This window comes from Bombina bombina, chromosome 8, assembly GCF_027579735.1.
Source record: "Bombina bombina isolate aBomBom1 chromosome 8, aBomBom1.pri, whole genome shotgun sequence".
NCBI classification, from domain to species: Eukaryota; Metazoa; Chordata; class Amphibia; order Anura; family Bombinatoridae; genus Bombina; species Bombina bombina.
Window position 1 is genome coordinate 171,759,534 of NC_069506.1, and position 17,135 is coordinate 171,776,668.

Sequence of the window (17,135 nt, forward strand, 5' to 3'; positions counted from 1 at the left end):
GAAGTAAATTAGAAAGTTGTTTAAAATTGCATGCTCTTTCTAAATCATGAAAGAAAAAATGTAGGTTTCATGTCCCTTTAAGACTCTTGGTAATGTGATCTCATCATTGCTCTACTTCAACCTCAGAAACTCCACTTAAAGGGACAGTCTATACCAGAATATTTATTGTTTTAAAAGATAAATAATCCTTTTATTGCCTATCCCCTAGTTTTGCATAACCAACACAGTTTTATTAATACACTTTTTTACCTCTGTGATTATCTTGTATCTAAGCCTCTGCAAACTGCCCCTTATTTCAGTTCTTTTGACAGACTTGCATTTTAGCCAAATCAGTACGGGCTCCTAGGAACTCCACGTGCATGAGCACAGTGTTATCTATATGAAACATATGAACTAACACCCTCTAGTGGTGAAAAACTGTCAAAATGCCCAGAGCGAAGATGCGGCCTTCAAGAGCTTAGAAATTAGCATATGAACCTCCTAGATTAAGCTTTCAACTAAGAAATCCAAGAGAACAAAGCAAAATTGGTGATAGAAGTAAATTGGAAAATTGTTTAAAATTACCTGCCCTGTCTGAATAATGAACTAGACTGTCCCTTTAATATATATTTTAGTATTCTGGAGATAATCACATTAATGATCAGTCTTACCATCTTACAACATGAATTTAAATATGTGTCCTAACAGAAGGAATCATAATGTAAAAAAAACAGTCACTAGTGTTTAATTAGAGGGAGATATAAATAAAATTTGATAATACTAATAGTGTGTGCATTCTGAATGTGAGTAGAAACATTGTGATACAGAGCTGAATCTGAATCTGTGCACAACCCACTTGGCATATACATTACTAGGTTGAAGGTATATAGCATATTTACAATAATCTCTCATATGTTGATAACCAGTTTTCATTGCTTTGCAAAGAATTTTGTACTAGTTTATTTGTTTTATAATACAAAATATCAATAATCCTTTTGTTTTTTTTTTCCAGTTCCTTCTGTTGTTGCAGATATTCAGCTTGTAAGTCGGAACACATCTTCCATAACCATCAACTGGACAAACCCACATGATAATAGAGTTTCCCTATACAAATTCTCCATACAGATCATTCTCGGCAGCAGTAATAATACCTACACTAGCAGCAACAATTATTTTACTGCGGAGAATCTGCTTCCTGGAACCCAATATAACTTTTTTGTGCAGTCAGTCATAGATGAATTATTTAGCGCCTACATGAACAATTCCTTTTATTCAAGTAAGTATCCATGCCTGCATGTTCTATTTAATGTTTTTAAATCTTAGATGTTTTTAATAGCCAATTTCTGAGGAATAAAATTAATTTATATTGTATGACAGTAGATTTTTAAACTCCCGAAAATTCAGGGTCTTTTTTTTAATTCCTATTCTTACCAGAAAAAAAGTTGTATATAATATACAAGTGCGAGTAAAAAATATCTAAAAACTGACAGATCTTATATGGCTATATGCAAATCCAAACCTTTGTAGAAATAAGGTGTAGTTGATATTATTTGTTGGCCCCATAATGTAAAAGGTAAAAAAAAATATTAGACTTGATAAACAATTACGGCTAGATTTAGAGTTCTGCGGCCAAAGGGGTGCGTTAGCTACGCATGCTTTTTTCCCCCCGCACCTTTTAAATACCGCTGGTATTTAGAGTTCACAGAAGGGCTGCGTTAGGCTCTAAAAAAGGGAGCGTACTGGCATATTTACCGCCACTGCAACTCTAAATACCAGCGGTGCTTACGGACGCGGCCAGCTTCAAAAACGTGCTCGTGCACGATTCCCCCATAGAAAACAATGGGGCCGTTTGAGCTGAAAAAAAACCTAACACCTGCAAAAAAGCAGCGTTCAGCTCCTAACGCAGCCCCATTGTTTCCTATGGGGAAACACTTCCTAAGTCTGCACCTAACACCCTAACATGTACCCTGAGTCTAAACACCCCTAACCTTACACTTATTAACCCCTAATCTGCCGCTCCGTACACTGCCGCAACCTACGTTATCCCTATGAACCCCTAATCTGCTGCCCCTAACCCCGCCGACCCCTATATTATATTTATTACCCCCCAACGTCGCCGCTACCTACCTACAATTATTAACCCCTAATCTGCCGACCGGACCTCACCGCTACTCTAATAAATGTATTAACCCCTAAAGCTAAGTCTAACCCTAACCCTAACACCCCCCTAAGTTAAATATAATTTTTATCTAACGAAATAAAAAAAATCTTATTAAATAAATTATTCCTATTTAAAGCTAAATACTTACCTGTAAAATAAACCCTATTATAGCTACAATATAAATAATAATTATATTGTAGCTATTTTAGGATTTATATTTATTTTACAGGCAACTTTGTATTTATTTTAACCAGGTACAATAGCTATTAAATAGTTAAGAACTATTTAATAGCTACCTAGTTAAAATAATTACAAAATTACCTGTAAAATAAATCCTAACCTAAGTTACAATTACACCTAACACTACACTATCAATAAATTAATTAAATACAAATACCTACAAATAAATACAAATAAATACACTAACTAAAGTACAAAAAATAAAAAATTTTTTACAAACATTATAAAAATATTACAACAATTTTAAGCTAATTACACCTACTCTAAGCCCCCTAATAAAATAACAAAGCCCCCCAAAATAAAAAAAATGCCCTACCCTATTCTAAAATAAAAATTGAAAAGCTCTTTTACCTTACCAGCCCTTAAAAGGGCCTTTTGCGGGGCATGCCCAAAAGAAATCTGCTCTTTTGCCTGTAAAAAAAAAACATACAATACCCCCCCAACATTACAACCCATCACCCACATACCCCTAATCTAACCCAAACCCCCCTTAAATAAACCTAACACTAAGCCCCTGAAGATCTTCCTACCTTATCTTCACCACGCCGGGTATCACCGATCCGTCCAGAAGAGGCTCCGAAATCTTCCTCCTATCCGGGCGATGTCTTCATCCAAGCGGGGGCTGAAGAGGTCCATCATCGGCTGAAGTCTTCATCCAAGCAGGGGCTGAAGAGGTCCATCATCAGCTGAAGTCTTCATCCAAGCGGGGGCTGAAGAGGTCCATCATCCGGCTGAAGTCTTCTATCAAGCGGCATCTTCAATCTTCTTTCTTCCGGCTCCATCTTCATCCCGCCGATGCGGAACATCCTTCCTCCACGACGAACTCCCGACGAATGAAGGTTCCTTTAAGGGACGTCATCCAAGATGGCGTCCCTCGAATTCCGATTGGCTGCTAGGATTCTATCAGCCAATCGGAATTAAGGTAGGAAAATTCTGATTGGCTGATTGAATCAGCCAATCAGATTCAAGTTCAATCCAATTGGCTGATTGGATCAGCCAATCAGATTGAGCTCGCATTCTATTGGCTGATCGGAACAGTCAATAGAATGCGAGCTCAATCTGATTGGCTGATCGGATCAGCCAATCGGATTGAACTTGAATCTGATTGGCTGATTCCATCAGCCAATCAGAATTTTCCTACCTTAATTCCGATTGGCTGATAGAATCCTATCAGCCAATCGGAATTCGAGGGACGCCATCTTGGATGACGGCCCTTAAAGGAACCTTTATTCGTCGGGAGTTCGTCGTGGAGGAAGGATGTTCCGCGTTAGCGGGATGAAGATGGAGCCGGAAGAAAGAAGATTGAAGATGCCGCTTGATAGAAGACTTCAGCCGGATGATGGACCTCTTCAGCCCCCGCTTGGATGAAGACTTCACTACATTTAGTGTGCTCCTACATTTTTGGGCTAGCTCCTAGAATTTAGAAATATTTGTATACTGAGCAGGCTAGGAGCACACAGCTTGTTTTTCGTTCTGCTATTTTGGATGAGCAGCAGGTGTGTGTATGTGGTGTGGTATGGTGCATGTGCATATGGTGTGGTATGGTGCGTGTGTATGTGGTGTGGTATGGTGTGTGTTTATTTATGTGATGTAGTGTGGTGGTTGTTTATGTATGTGGTGTGGTATGGTGGGTGTTTATGTATGTGGTGTGGTTTGGTGGGTGTTTATGTATGTGGTGTGGTATGGTGGGTGTTTATGTATGTGGTGTGGTGGGTGTATATGTGGTGTGGTGGGTGTGTATGTGGTGTGGTGTGTATGTTGTGTGATATGGTGTGGGTATATTTGGAGTGGTATGGTGTGTGTGTGTTGGGGTATTGTGTGTGTATGTGGTATGGTAGCTATCTGTCTATATCAGACTTCTATGGTGCACTAAATATATATGATTTATATATGATATGTACCAATCTGGCTGGGGGATGGAAGAGGGGGGGGGGGCCACGACTATTGGTTTAGTAAGGTTTTAAGTGGCAGCCCTTGCTTAGCAGTTATCTGATCATCTCTGCTGAGACCAGTTAGGGACAGATTTGTAGCAGGGTAAGGCTTCTGAAGTCTGCAATGTGCATTTCAAACTTTCTGAATTTTAAAACACTAGTGATGTGCACAGGCAAAAAAAAATTTCCCCAAAAGTTTTGTTTCAGATTTTACACAATGTTTGGTTTGGCTGAATTTTTTTCATGTGGGCATTTATTTTGGATAAATATTAAATTTGGATTTGTTAGTTATTTCCAGTGGGAAAAGCAAATATATGCAACTCATTTTAACAAAAATCTTAATGATAGAATTTGAACAATTATACAAACATATCTTTCAATGCTAATGGAACATTAAAGGGACATGAAACTCCAATTTTTTTTTCCATGGTTCAGATAGAGAATACAATTTTAAACAACATTCCAATTTACTTCTATTATCTAAATTGCTTCATTCTTTAGATATCCTTTGTTGAAGAAATTGCAATGCACATGGGTGAGCCAATCACATGAGGCATCTATGTGTAGCCACCAATCAGCAGCTACTGAGCCTATTTAGATATGCTTTTCAACAAAGTATATCAAGAGAATGAAACAAATTAGATACAAGAAGTAAATTGGAAAGTTGTTTAAAATTGCATGCTCTTTCTAAATCATGAAAGAAAAAATTGGGGTTTCATGTCCCTTTAAATTTGTTGATTGAATTTTAATTAATGATAAGCACACAGAGGAACAGAAGTCACACAACTGCATGTTCCAATAGTTATAGTCAAAGTGACAGGAAATGTCTGAGCTTCCCTTAGTCTCCCACCTCCATATACAAGGCTAAGGGTTGAATGGACATGCCTGTATGACTGAAATATAACATTTAGGCCGGACTGTCTGTCCTTAACATCAGTCATTAGTAATACTATGGCAGGATTGTGCAGGGATGATAGGCACATAAATGGTCAGACCCCCTGTACATCATTGCAAACAAAGGAGTCTGTTATCCAAGCTATACCTCCTCCCTCCCCCTCCCCCTTCCTGAGTATGTAACCTTACTGCTTAGGTAACATTGTGCTTAGTTTGCTTGACAAACAGGAATAAAATGTTTTGCACTGAAGTGCTATACTTCTCCTTGATATTAAAAAGACATTAAACCCACATTTTTTTTTCTTTTGTGATTTATACAGAGCATACATTTTAAACAACTTTCCCGTTTACTTTTATTAACAAATTTGCTTAATTTTTTTGGTATCCTTTGTTGAAAGAGCTGCAGTGCACTAGTGGAAACCAGCTGAACACATCAGTTGAGCCAATGACAAAAAGAGACATATATGTGCAGTTGCCAATTAGCAGATACCTCCCAGTAGTATATTGCTGCTCCTAAGGCTACCTAGGTATGCATCATAACAAAGCATACCAAGAGAATGAAGCAAATTATATAAGATGTATTGGGAAGTGGTTTAAACTTGATTTTGAGAGGGGAGGTGGGGAGGATGATAGAGATCCCTAGGCTAAAGAAAATAATTTAAATAATTAAAAAATAAATAAATAAAACTGCTCAGGATACTAGCAGACTAGCTGCAGTAACTAAGATGGTGGTGATAAGTGGGAGGTTGGAGGGTTACAGAGCTGTTGGGGAAGGATCAGGGAGGTCAGAACGTGAGGAGAGATCCCTATACTACAGAAAATTAAAAATATAAAATATAAATGAGCCTACACCTGGTACTGGCAGACAGATTGCTGTTTGCAGGGGTTCAGAGAGGTGGTGGGTGTCAGTTGGGAGGGTAATTCCTGCACTAGAATAAATATTACCCTCAACAGCTAACTGAGTAACCTTTCCATTCCGGGGAATTTCAGAAGTGTGGTGCGCATCTGCAATTTGCAGCCTTTTAGTTACCAAAAACTAATGGCAAAGCTATAAGAGAATGCTTAGGTGAATGGCTGCTTGATAGTAGTCAGGGTGGCTAGACCTTTGCAGTGGCATAGTGTTCTGAGGGGAGCAAAGCTACTACCGTCTGTTTAAAACAACACAAATCTTCAAACTTATGCAGAGCTCCAGCTCACCCCAAATACTATAACTACTAATAGTTTTAATCTTTGGAAGGAAAATAAAGGGTGAATATGGGAAAGGGAGTCACCTTAGACTCCTCCTTCTGACATATTTCACTGTACTTGGATAGAGGACTCATCAGTGACATTAGTTACTATAGCTATGCCTGTGTTGATTGACTGCTGCCATTTTTTCCTCTAGAATTTTGATACAGGCAGACTGAAATCTAGAATGTCAGAACACAAAAAGAGAGAGAGGGGAGAACAATGCTTTAATGCTGAGATTTGGATGATATTCTTAAAACAGCTTCTAGAGCTCAGTCATAGAGATGTTTTATAAAGACTAATATAAGTGGTAATATACCAAAGAAACCATCTGCACCACAGGGGAAATATATACAACATTTTAAACTTAGGGGAGTTCTATTGCCTGATACAATATTACAATCAAATATTTACATGATTGTATTACTTTTTATTACACAATAATGGTATTTTGTTGTCTGGAGTATCTGCTAGTTTCCTTGTGTTTTTGCTGAGAATTGTGTCAACGTTCTGTAAATAATGTTATTTATTATTTATTTTTCTAGTTCCTAATCAACCATTAAATGTTGCTGAAGTCACTGCCAATACGTCTGCTCTCAGTCTCACTTGGACAGCACCAAATGATCCCAACAAGGATTCCTACAATTACAAAGTAGTCTGTACTGACCAAAAACAAAACATTGCTTGTGACACTCTTATCATGAAGGATACTGTTGCTGTGATTTCCAACTTGAAGCCAGGAACTCTGTATAATGTAACAGTCAATTCTGAGATTGAAAACGCATACAGTACAGGAACTCAAAAATGGCTGCAGACCAGTAAGAATTATTTGTCCCTTGCACCACCTAATAACAAAGTATTGTGTAGAAAAATCATTTCTTGGGTTTTAAGTGAAATACACCATAGATTCTGACAATTTTTTTTCCTACCTTTATTAGACGTTTCTATGAATCAGAAACATGAAGCACCAATGATTGCATATAAAGAAGGGAATTTGTATGTGAAAAACAGTTACAATACACATAAAATATAAATGATAAATTAAACATTATTATAAACACTATAAAATCACATGTTTTAATGTCAATTCGTCGTGAGCATGTGGTCCCCTTGTAACAAAAGTATAAGCTGCTGCTCCAATACTCTTAAGTGCTGGTCACACATGACTGAAAAACAGACAGAGAAGAGAGCAAAACACGGCTCTAAGTTTTGTATTAAAACACCACTTTAATACAAACCACTCACATCCAAAACGTCAAAACATATGAGGTAGAGATACAGCAAAACACTGTAAAGGGGTGCCGTCCATGATATTCCAAACGCTTCCTACAATCTAGAATATGGCTCTCATGGACTGTCCCACTTAAAGGGACAGTCTACAGCAGAATTTTTCTTGTTTAAAAAGATAGATAATCCCTTTATTACCCATTCTCCAGTTTTGCATAACCAGCACAGTTATAATAATATATGTTTTACCTCTGTGATTACCTTGTATCTAAGCCTCTGCAGACTGCCCCCTTATCTCAGTGCATTTGACAGACATGCAGTTTAGCCAATCAGTGCAGACTCCTAAATAACTCCACAGGAGTGAGCACAATGTTTATCTATATGACACACACATGGACTAGTACTGTCTTACTGTAAAAAAAAAAAATCAAAATGCTCTGAGTTAAGGGGCAGTTTCCAACGGTTTAGAAATCATTTTGAGCTTACCTAGGTTTAGCTTTTCAAAAATACCACCAAGGGAACAAAGCAAATGTAATGATAAAAGTCAATTGGAAAGTTGTTTAAAATTGCATGCCCTATCTAAATCATTAAAGTTTAATTTGATTAGACTGTCGCTTTAAGTATCTCCTTAATGCCCAAAAGGGTTCTACAGTACAATCCTCACACCCTATAAACAAAATGCACTATCCTCAGTGTGACCCTGATGTGGGCTACAGGAACACTGCAGGATCGGGTGCGTAGCACAATGTTTTGCTGTATCTATACCTCATATGTTTTGACGTTTTCTATGTAAGTGGTTTATATTAAAGTGGTCTTTTAATACTACACTTAGAGCCCTGTTGTGCTCTCTCTTCTGTCTGTTTCTATGAATTAACATCTCTTTTTGTAAAACTATCCATGAACGTACTACCTGTCAACTTAGCGCTAGTATCCATTACTGTTGTAAACTGTGTAAACTGGTAGTGTAGTAACAAATGTATCTTCATTAAAGTCTATAAAGATGTTTTATGTTACCATCATTTTACACAGTTTACAACAGCAATGGGAATAAATCCTTAAAGGGTCATGAAACCCAAAATGTTTCTTTCATGATTCAGATAGAGAATGCAATTTTAAACAACTTTACAATTTACTTCTATTATTTAATTTGCTTCCTTCTCTTGTTAACCTTTGCAGAAAGCTTTATCTAGGAAAGCTCAGGAGCAGCAGAGAACCTAGGCTCTAGCTGTTGATTGGTAGCTGCATATATATATATATATATATATATATATAAAAATCCAAAAGGAAAAAAGTAGATGAACAGACAGCGACGTTTCGGGTAACGCAGACCCTTAATCATGAGCATGATTAATATTTCACTTTAATGAAACAGTGCTGGAGCCATCTACTTTTTTCCTTTTGGATTTATATATTGGAGGTGAGCAGGACCCTCTGGCTACCGTGCACTCTGTTACCTATTCCTGAACTGTTGACTGGTGCTGGACCTATTGCTTTTCTTATATATATATATATATATATATATATATATATATATATATATATATATATATATATATATATGTGTGTGTGTGTGTCGATTGTGATTGGCTCACCCACGAGATCAGGTAGAAACCATTAGTGCATTGTTGCTACTTCAACAAATGATACAAAGAGAATTAAACAAATTAGATAATAGAAGTAAATTAGAAAGTTGTTTAAAATTTTATGCTCTGTCTGACTCATGAAAGAAAAAATGTGGGTTTCATGTCCCTTTAATATCATGACTCTTTATTTTGTTGATGTTTTTGTGAATAATGCTTTTGTCCTCAGGTTTGTTAAAGGGACACTATACCCAAATTTTTTCTTTCATGATTCAGATAGAGCATGCAATTTTAAGCATCTTTCTAATTTACTCCTATTGTCAATTTTTCTTTATTTACTTGGTATTTTTATTTGAAAAGCAAGAATTTAAAGAGACACTGTACCCAAATTTTTTCTTTCGTGATTCAGATAGAGCATAACATTTTAAGCAACTTTCTAATTTACTGCTAGTATCATTTTTTCTTCGTTCTCTTGCTATCTTTATTTGAAAAAGAAGGCATATAAGCTTTTTTTCTTCGTTCAGAACTCTGGACAGCACTTATTAATTGGTGGATGAATTTATCCACCAATCAGCAAAGACAACCCAGGTTGTTCACAAAAAATGGGCCGGCATCTAAACTTAAATCTTTGGATTTCAAATAAAGATACCAAGAGCATAAAGAACATTTGATAAAAGGAGTAAATTAGAAAGTTGTTTAAAATGTTATGCTCTATCGGAATCACGAAAGAAAAAATTTAGGTACAGTGTCCCTTTAAGTTTAGATGCCGGCCCATCTTTGGTGAACAACCTGGGTTGTCCTTGCTGATTGGACAGCACCAATAAACAAGTGCTGTCCATGGTTCTGAACCACAAATTGGCTGGCTCCTTAGCTTAGATGTCTTCTTTTTCAAATAAAGAAAGCAAGAGAACGAAGAAAAATTGATAATAGGAGTAAATTAGAAAGTTGCTTAAAATTGCTTGCTCTAAATGAATCACAAAAGAAAAAAATTTGGGTTCAGTGTCCCTTTAAGCGTCTTAAAGCGACTTAAAGTGATTGTAAACTTTTGTAGTTGAATCAACAGTATATAAAAGTATTTATAAAACCAGGGGCACTTTCATTTACTACAATATTTAAAGGTGCTTCCTTTGTAAACTGATTACCATTTAGTGATGGTAAACATCTTCTATAACGAATCTGGCTTCATCCAATTATTGCGTGCCCCAAAAGCTGGACACCAAAGCTGCAAGTTGGAAAACAAAAAACACAATAGCCAATCAGCAATGCTGAGTTCATGCATTTCTTTACTGTGATCTCATGAGATTTTACAGTAAACTTCCTCAGACTCAATAGTAAAATAACATGACTGTGCCTGCACATGCCAAATGCACACTCCCTTGCAAGTCCTGGGACTCACATTCTTTACAGTGGGGTGTGAATACTAAGAAAATGTTTAGGTAAATATCTTCCTTTTTTACAGAGAGATGTTCAGGTGATATTTTCTAGTCAGATTTTTACAGTTATGCTGCATCACTTTTAAATGCTTCAACATTTGGGTATCATGTCCCTTTAATACTTTTGAAAGTCTGTATCATATCTTATTTCTTTATTTTCTTCTCTGAGTTATACATATTAAAGGAACACATTGATTTAAATAGAGAATACAATTTTAAACAACTCCATTTTACTTCTATTTTCTAATTTACTTAATTCTCTTGGTATCCTTTGTTGAAGAAGCAACAATGCACTACTGAGAGCTAGCTGTACACATTGGGTGACCCAGAAACATGCAGCTTATATATGTAGCCACCAATCAGCAGCTCCTGAACCTACCTAGGTATCCTTTTCAACAAAGAATGCCAAAATAACAAAACAAATTAGATAATAGACGTATGGTGAAAAGTTGTTTAAAATCACATGCTCTATCTGAAACACACAAGAAAAACATTGGATTTCATGTCCATTGATAATTACCAAGTCTTTTATTTTGTTTTAAGATTTGAAAATAAATCTTTATGTAGATTAACTGATATTGCAACATTATGAAAATACTTCATTAATGGGACAGTCTAGTCAAAATTAAACTTTCATGATTCAGATGGGGAAAGCAATTTCAAACAACTTTTCAATTTAATTTTACCATCACATTTGCTTTATCTTGGTATTCTTTGTTGATAGCTAAACCTTGGTAGGCTCATATGCTAATTTCTAAGACGTTGAAGGCCGCCCCTTATCATATTGATTTTGAAAGTGTTTCACAGCTATACAGTGCTAGTTCATGTGTTCCACATAGATAACATTGTGCTCATCCCCAGTGGAGTTATTTAGGAGTCAGCAGTCTGAAATGCAAGTCTATCAAAAGAACTGAGATAAGTGGGCAGTCTGCAGAGGCTTAGATACAAGGTAATCAGAGGTAAATAGTATATTAATGAAACCTTGTCAGTTATGCAAAACTGGGGAATGGGTAATAAAGGGATTATCTATCTTTTTAAACAATTTTTTTTTTCTTCGAGTAGAATGTCCCTTTAACTTAAAGGGACAGTAAAGTCATAATTAGACAATCGTGATTTAGACAGAGCATACAATTTTAAACAACTTTCCAATTTACTTCTATTATTTATTTTGCTTCTTTCTCTTCTTATCTTTGCTGAAAGGTTTATCTAGGTAAGCTCAGGAGCACCAATTAACCTAGATTCTAACTGCTAATTGGTGGCTGCATATATATATATATATATATATATATATATATATATATATATATATACTGATTGTCATTGGCTCATATTAGATACAATAAGCAAACTGGAAAGTTGTTTAAAATAGTTTGTTCTACCTAAATCATGAAAGAAAATGTTTGGGTTTCATGTCCCTGTAATGATGAGCGTTTAATTTGCAGCCACCAATCAACAGCTGGTTCTTTGCTGCTCCTAAGCTTGTCTAGATAAACCTTTCAGCAAAGGATAACAAGAGATGGACACAAATTAAATAATAGAAGTAAATTTGAAAGTTGTTTAAAATTGTTTGTTCTGTCTAAATCACAAATGTCTAATTATGACTTTACTGTCCCTTTAAGTTGAATTTAAAATAAAGGGCATGTGCAGGAGTTCAAATTATATATGTGATTGGCTGATGGCTGTCACATGAGAGAAAGTGTTGATTATACAATTAAACTTTATTGAATGGTCCTTTAAAATAAAACTTTTCATCCATTTCAGACCTAATACTTAAAGGGACAGTCTACACCAGAAATTTTGTTTAAAAAGATAGATAATTATTTTATTACCCATTCCCTAGATTTGCATAACCAATATAATATTAATACACTTTTTACCTCTGTGATTACCTTGTATCTGAGCCTCTGTAGACTGCCCCCTTATTTAAGTTCTTTTGACAGATTTGCATTTTAGCCAATCAGTGCTGACTCCTAGGTAACTTCACAGGCATGAGCACAATGTTACCTATATGGCACACATGAACTAATGCCCTCTAGTGGTGAAAACTGTCAAAATGCATTCAGATAAGAGGCGGCCTTCAAGGTCTAAGAAATTAGCATATGAGCCTCCTAGGTTTAGCTTTCAACTAAGAATAATTGGAGAACAAAGCAAAATTGGTAATAAAAGTAAATTGAAAAGTTGTTTAAAATGGCATGCCCTATCTGAATCATGAAAGTTTATTTTTGACTAGACTGTCCCTTTAACCTAGCTGTTTGTTTTTCATATCTGTGATGAACTAAGGAAGTATTTATTGCAATTGCTATGCAAATCTAACACATTGTTTCTTTGACAGACCCGCTCAGTCCTGAAAGCCTAAGTATTGATAACATTACCAATTCTACCGTTGTTTTTAAATGGAAGAATCCTAACTATTCGGAAGGTCACGTTACTGGCTTTCAGTTGGAGACTGAGACTAACAAAACCATTACAAAAATAAATGTTACAAATATCGCAGCTGATTCATACGAACTGACAGGGTTGGTGCCTGGAAGTAATTACAGTTTTACATTAAGAAGCTATACCATTAATATCATTGAACCTGGAACAAGGATTTTTCGCAGGGAAGTTGGGTCTAAGACTATTACAACATTCAGTGCAGCAATCACCCAGCGAAGTCAAATGGGTAAGACAATATTTATTCCATTTAAATTAGACGGCTATTTGTTTTCATATCCTGAGCACTTATTTCATATAAAAAAAAAATCTTATATCAAAGAGAAATTAACCATCTAATTAGTCATTTTTTTAGATCTAAAAGAGGACATTTTAAAGTATACTATACTTTTTTGAAAAATGGATGTTCCTGTGCTTAAATATAAATATTAAATATGTTTTTATGCTTTTGGAGTGTGTTAAATATTTTTTTAAAATGATATGATAATGAGAGCACTGTTAGGATTGCTAGGTGTCCAGTATTTAACTGAGCAGTGTAGAATTTCAGCAGGCTGTCCTGTAAAATCTTCACAAAAATACTGGGCACTTAAATGTCCATTTTTTAAGCCCCTGTATATTAGCTAAATGTTAAACGCCTCCTATGCCTCAACACATTGCAAATATGGAGCAGAAAGAGGTGAGACAGGCAAGAGGGTCAAATTGATTCTATTACTGTGTGTTACTGGCAGACAAAGGTTAAATGATTGATTTGTATGTTACTGACAGCCAAGGGGTAAAATGCTAAGTGGTGAAAAATAAACATGGTGGGTTTAAGAGTAGGGACAAAAGTAGAACTATTGGGGGGCATTGTGTGATCACCACCTACCATTGTTCTTTTTCTTATTTATGTGGAGGACCGCTGGCAACTGTATAAGACACAAATGTGTTTATAACACTGCCGTAAATACTAAGCAAGTGCATTATTAAAGGCTTCGCTATGCACAAATCAAAAGCAGGAAATGGCGGTGTTCCATAGCATTGAATGTTTTTGGCACTGTATTTATTTGAGAAAAAGTGCAAGACACAAATATTTTTGCACATACAGATTTGTGTGAGTTAAACTTTCTCTCAAATATATGAGGTGCCGAAAATAGCCACGTGCCGTACACCAAGTTTTGGGCTTTGTTTCACTTACAAATAACGAAGCCCGAAATAATGCGCATGCCTAGTAAATAGCACTATGGGCAGCTCTTCCTCACAGGGTAGGGTTTGATGTCATTGTATACACTTTAGAAAGTGAGAGAGAAAAGCAAAAGGGTGTTGCATAGTGTTTACTGTCCCTTTAAAAACGCCCTTTCTCTTTAAACTCCAATAATAACTTAAAATGCTTATGGTTTTATAAGATATTTTTATGAACGACTAACTTTGCGTGGAAAACGATTAATAATACAAATAAAGCCAGAACTCACACATATATGTTTTTTGTGTGTACATATGTATTTATGTGTTTTACTATATATTTGTTGTACATATGTAACATTCCAATGTTCTTCACTTACTGGAAATGTCTTTTTTATTCTTAGATAAATATTTCTATATAAATATCTGTATATACCTATACCTGCATATCTATTCCTATAGATAAATAGGTATGGATATGTATTTTACATGAACAGTATCATTTACATATATAAAAAATATATATATGTAAAAGAACATTAAACACTTTGAGATGGTAATATAAAATGATTAATCATATATAACAAAGGCTGCAACATACTTATAATTATTTATTTTGTCCCTTTTTCCTGTAATTCCACTTTTCCCTGTAGTTAGCTTTAAGACAAAGTTAGATATTATTTTAACTAAAATATTCCAATCCATTAGAAGAGCTGTAGGACATGTTTCACATGGGTTTCCCCAGGGTTATAAAATTCAGAAAACCGGATTATTGCATGGTTTTCCAGTGACTTTATTCCATCTAAACGCCACCAATACTTTGCTGTAAGTCAGTTGTAATGTTTCAATTGATCACAATGCACTTTTTCAACAATTTTAGATATCATTTTAGGACTTTTTTATTTTATCAACCTTGACCACCTGAAAACCCATTTATCTTCTTTTGAAATAAATACGCAAATAAATCTTTGGACATTAAAGTAAGTTGATTATAATATTATGTCAAATTATATAAAATTGTTCATTGCACACATCATGAACTTATATTACAGGTAATGGGGGGGGGGGAGCATTCAGAAGTTTTGGGAGATTATCCTCAACATTCAGTTACTTGGTTGTCATTTTTCCTTTACACTTGTATGTGTTTACCTAATCTAGGTGTAAGGAATACATATGTTCCTTTTATTTCACATACATAGCTGAGAAAGCTTAAAGGGACACTAAACCCAATTTTTTTCTTTAATGATTCAGATAGAGCATGCACTTTAAAGCAACTTTCTAATTTACTCCTATTATCAATCGCCTAGATTACGAGTTCTGCGTTAGGGTTAAAAAGCAGCTTTAAGGGGTCCTAACGCTGCTTTTTAACACCCTCTGGTATTACGAGTCTGGCAGGTAAAGGTGTACCGCTCACTTTTCTTCTGCGACTTTTGTCTACCGCAAATCCCCTTACGTCAATTGCGTATCCTATCTTTTTAATGGGATTTGCCTAACGCTGGTATTACAAGTCTTGGAAGAAGTGAGCGGTACAGCCTCTACCGCCAATACTCCTACAGCATTTAAAAGTCAGTAGTTAAGAGCTTTATGGGCTAACGCTGGAACATAAAGCTCTTAACTAAAGTGCTACAAAGTACACTAACACCCATAAACTACCTATGAACCCCTAAACTGAGGTCCCCCCACATTGCAAACACTAAAATAAAATTATTTGACCCCTAATCTGTCGACCGGACATCGCCGCCACCTACATTATACCTATGAACCCCTAATCTGCTGCCCCTAACATCGCCGGCACCTACATTATAGTTATTAACCCCTAATCTGCCGCCCCCAACGTCGCCCCCAACGTAACCACTAAACCTAAGTCTAACCCTAACCCCCCCAACTTAAATTTATTTTTAATAAATCTAAATAAAATTGCTATAATTAAATAAATTATTCCTATTTAAAATTAAATGTACTTACCTATAAAATAAACCCTAATATAGCTACAATATAACTAATAATTACATTATAGCTATTTTAGGATTTATTTTTATTTTACAGGCAACTTTGTATTTATTTTAACTAGGTACAATAGTTATTAAATAGTTATTAACTATTTAATAGCTACTTAGATAAAATAAATACAAATATACCTGTAAAATTAATCCTAACCTAAGATACAATTACACCTAACACTACACTATAATTAAATTAATTAACTAAACTACCTACAATTAAATACAATTAAATTAACTAAACTAAATTACGGGAAAAAAAACACTAAATTACAGAAAATAAAAAAGAAATTACAAGAAATTTAAACTAATTACACCTAATCTAAGCCCCCTAATAAAATAAAAAAGCCCCCCAAAATAATAAAAGTCCCTACCCTATACTAAATTACAAAGTAATCAGCTCTTTTACCAGCCCTTAAAAGGGCTTTTTGCGGGGCATTGCCCCAAAGTAATCAGCTCTTTTACCTGTAAAGAAAAATACAATACCCCCCAACATTACAACCCACCACCTACTCTAAAACCCACCTAAACCCCCCCTTAAAAAAAACTAACACTAACCCCCTGAAGATCACCCTACCTTGAGCCGTGTTCACCCAGCCGGGCCGAACTCTTCATCCAAGCGGCGCAGAAGAGGTCCTCCATCCAGTAGAAGTCTTGATCCAAGCGGCGCAGAAGAGGTCCTCCATCCGGTTGAAGTCATCATCCAAGCGGCATCTTCTATCTTCATCCATCCGGAGCAGAGCGGCAGCATCCTGAAGACATCGGACGCGGAGCATCCTCTTCTTTCTTGATCCGACGACTAAATGACGGTACCTTTAAGTGACGTCATCCAAGATGGCGTCCCTTGAATTCCGATTGGCTGATAGGATTCT

The 17,135-nt window shown here is 35.7% G+C and overlaps 1 protein-coding gene across 1 annotated transcript in view; it reads left to right on the top strand.

Annotated features, from left to right (window-relative positions):
- Nucleotides 1-17,135, top strand: part of PTPRH (protein tyrosine phosphatase receptor type H) — a 317,187-nt gene that overhangs the window by 250,867 nt on the left and 49,185 nt on the right. Inside the window, exons 9-11 of the mRNA XM_053690705.1 lie at nt 992-1,255; nt 6,978-7,250; nt 13,005-13,334. Coding sequence (XP_053546680.1) covers nt 992-1,255; nt 6,978-7,250; nt 13,005-13,334 — 867 coding nt within the window. The remainder of the gene's footprint in view (nt 1-991; nt 1,256-6,977; nt 7,251-13,004; nt 13,335-17,135) is intronic.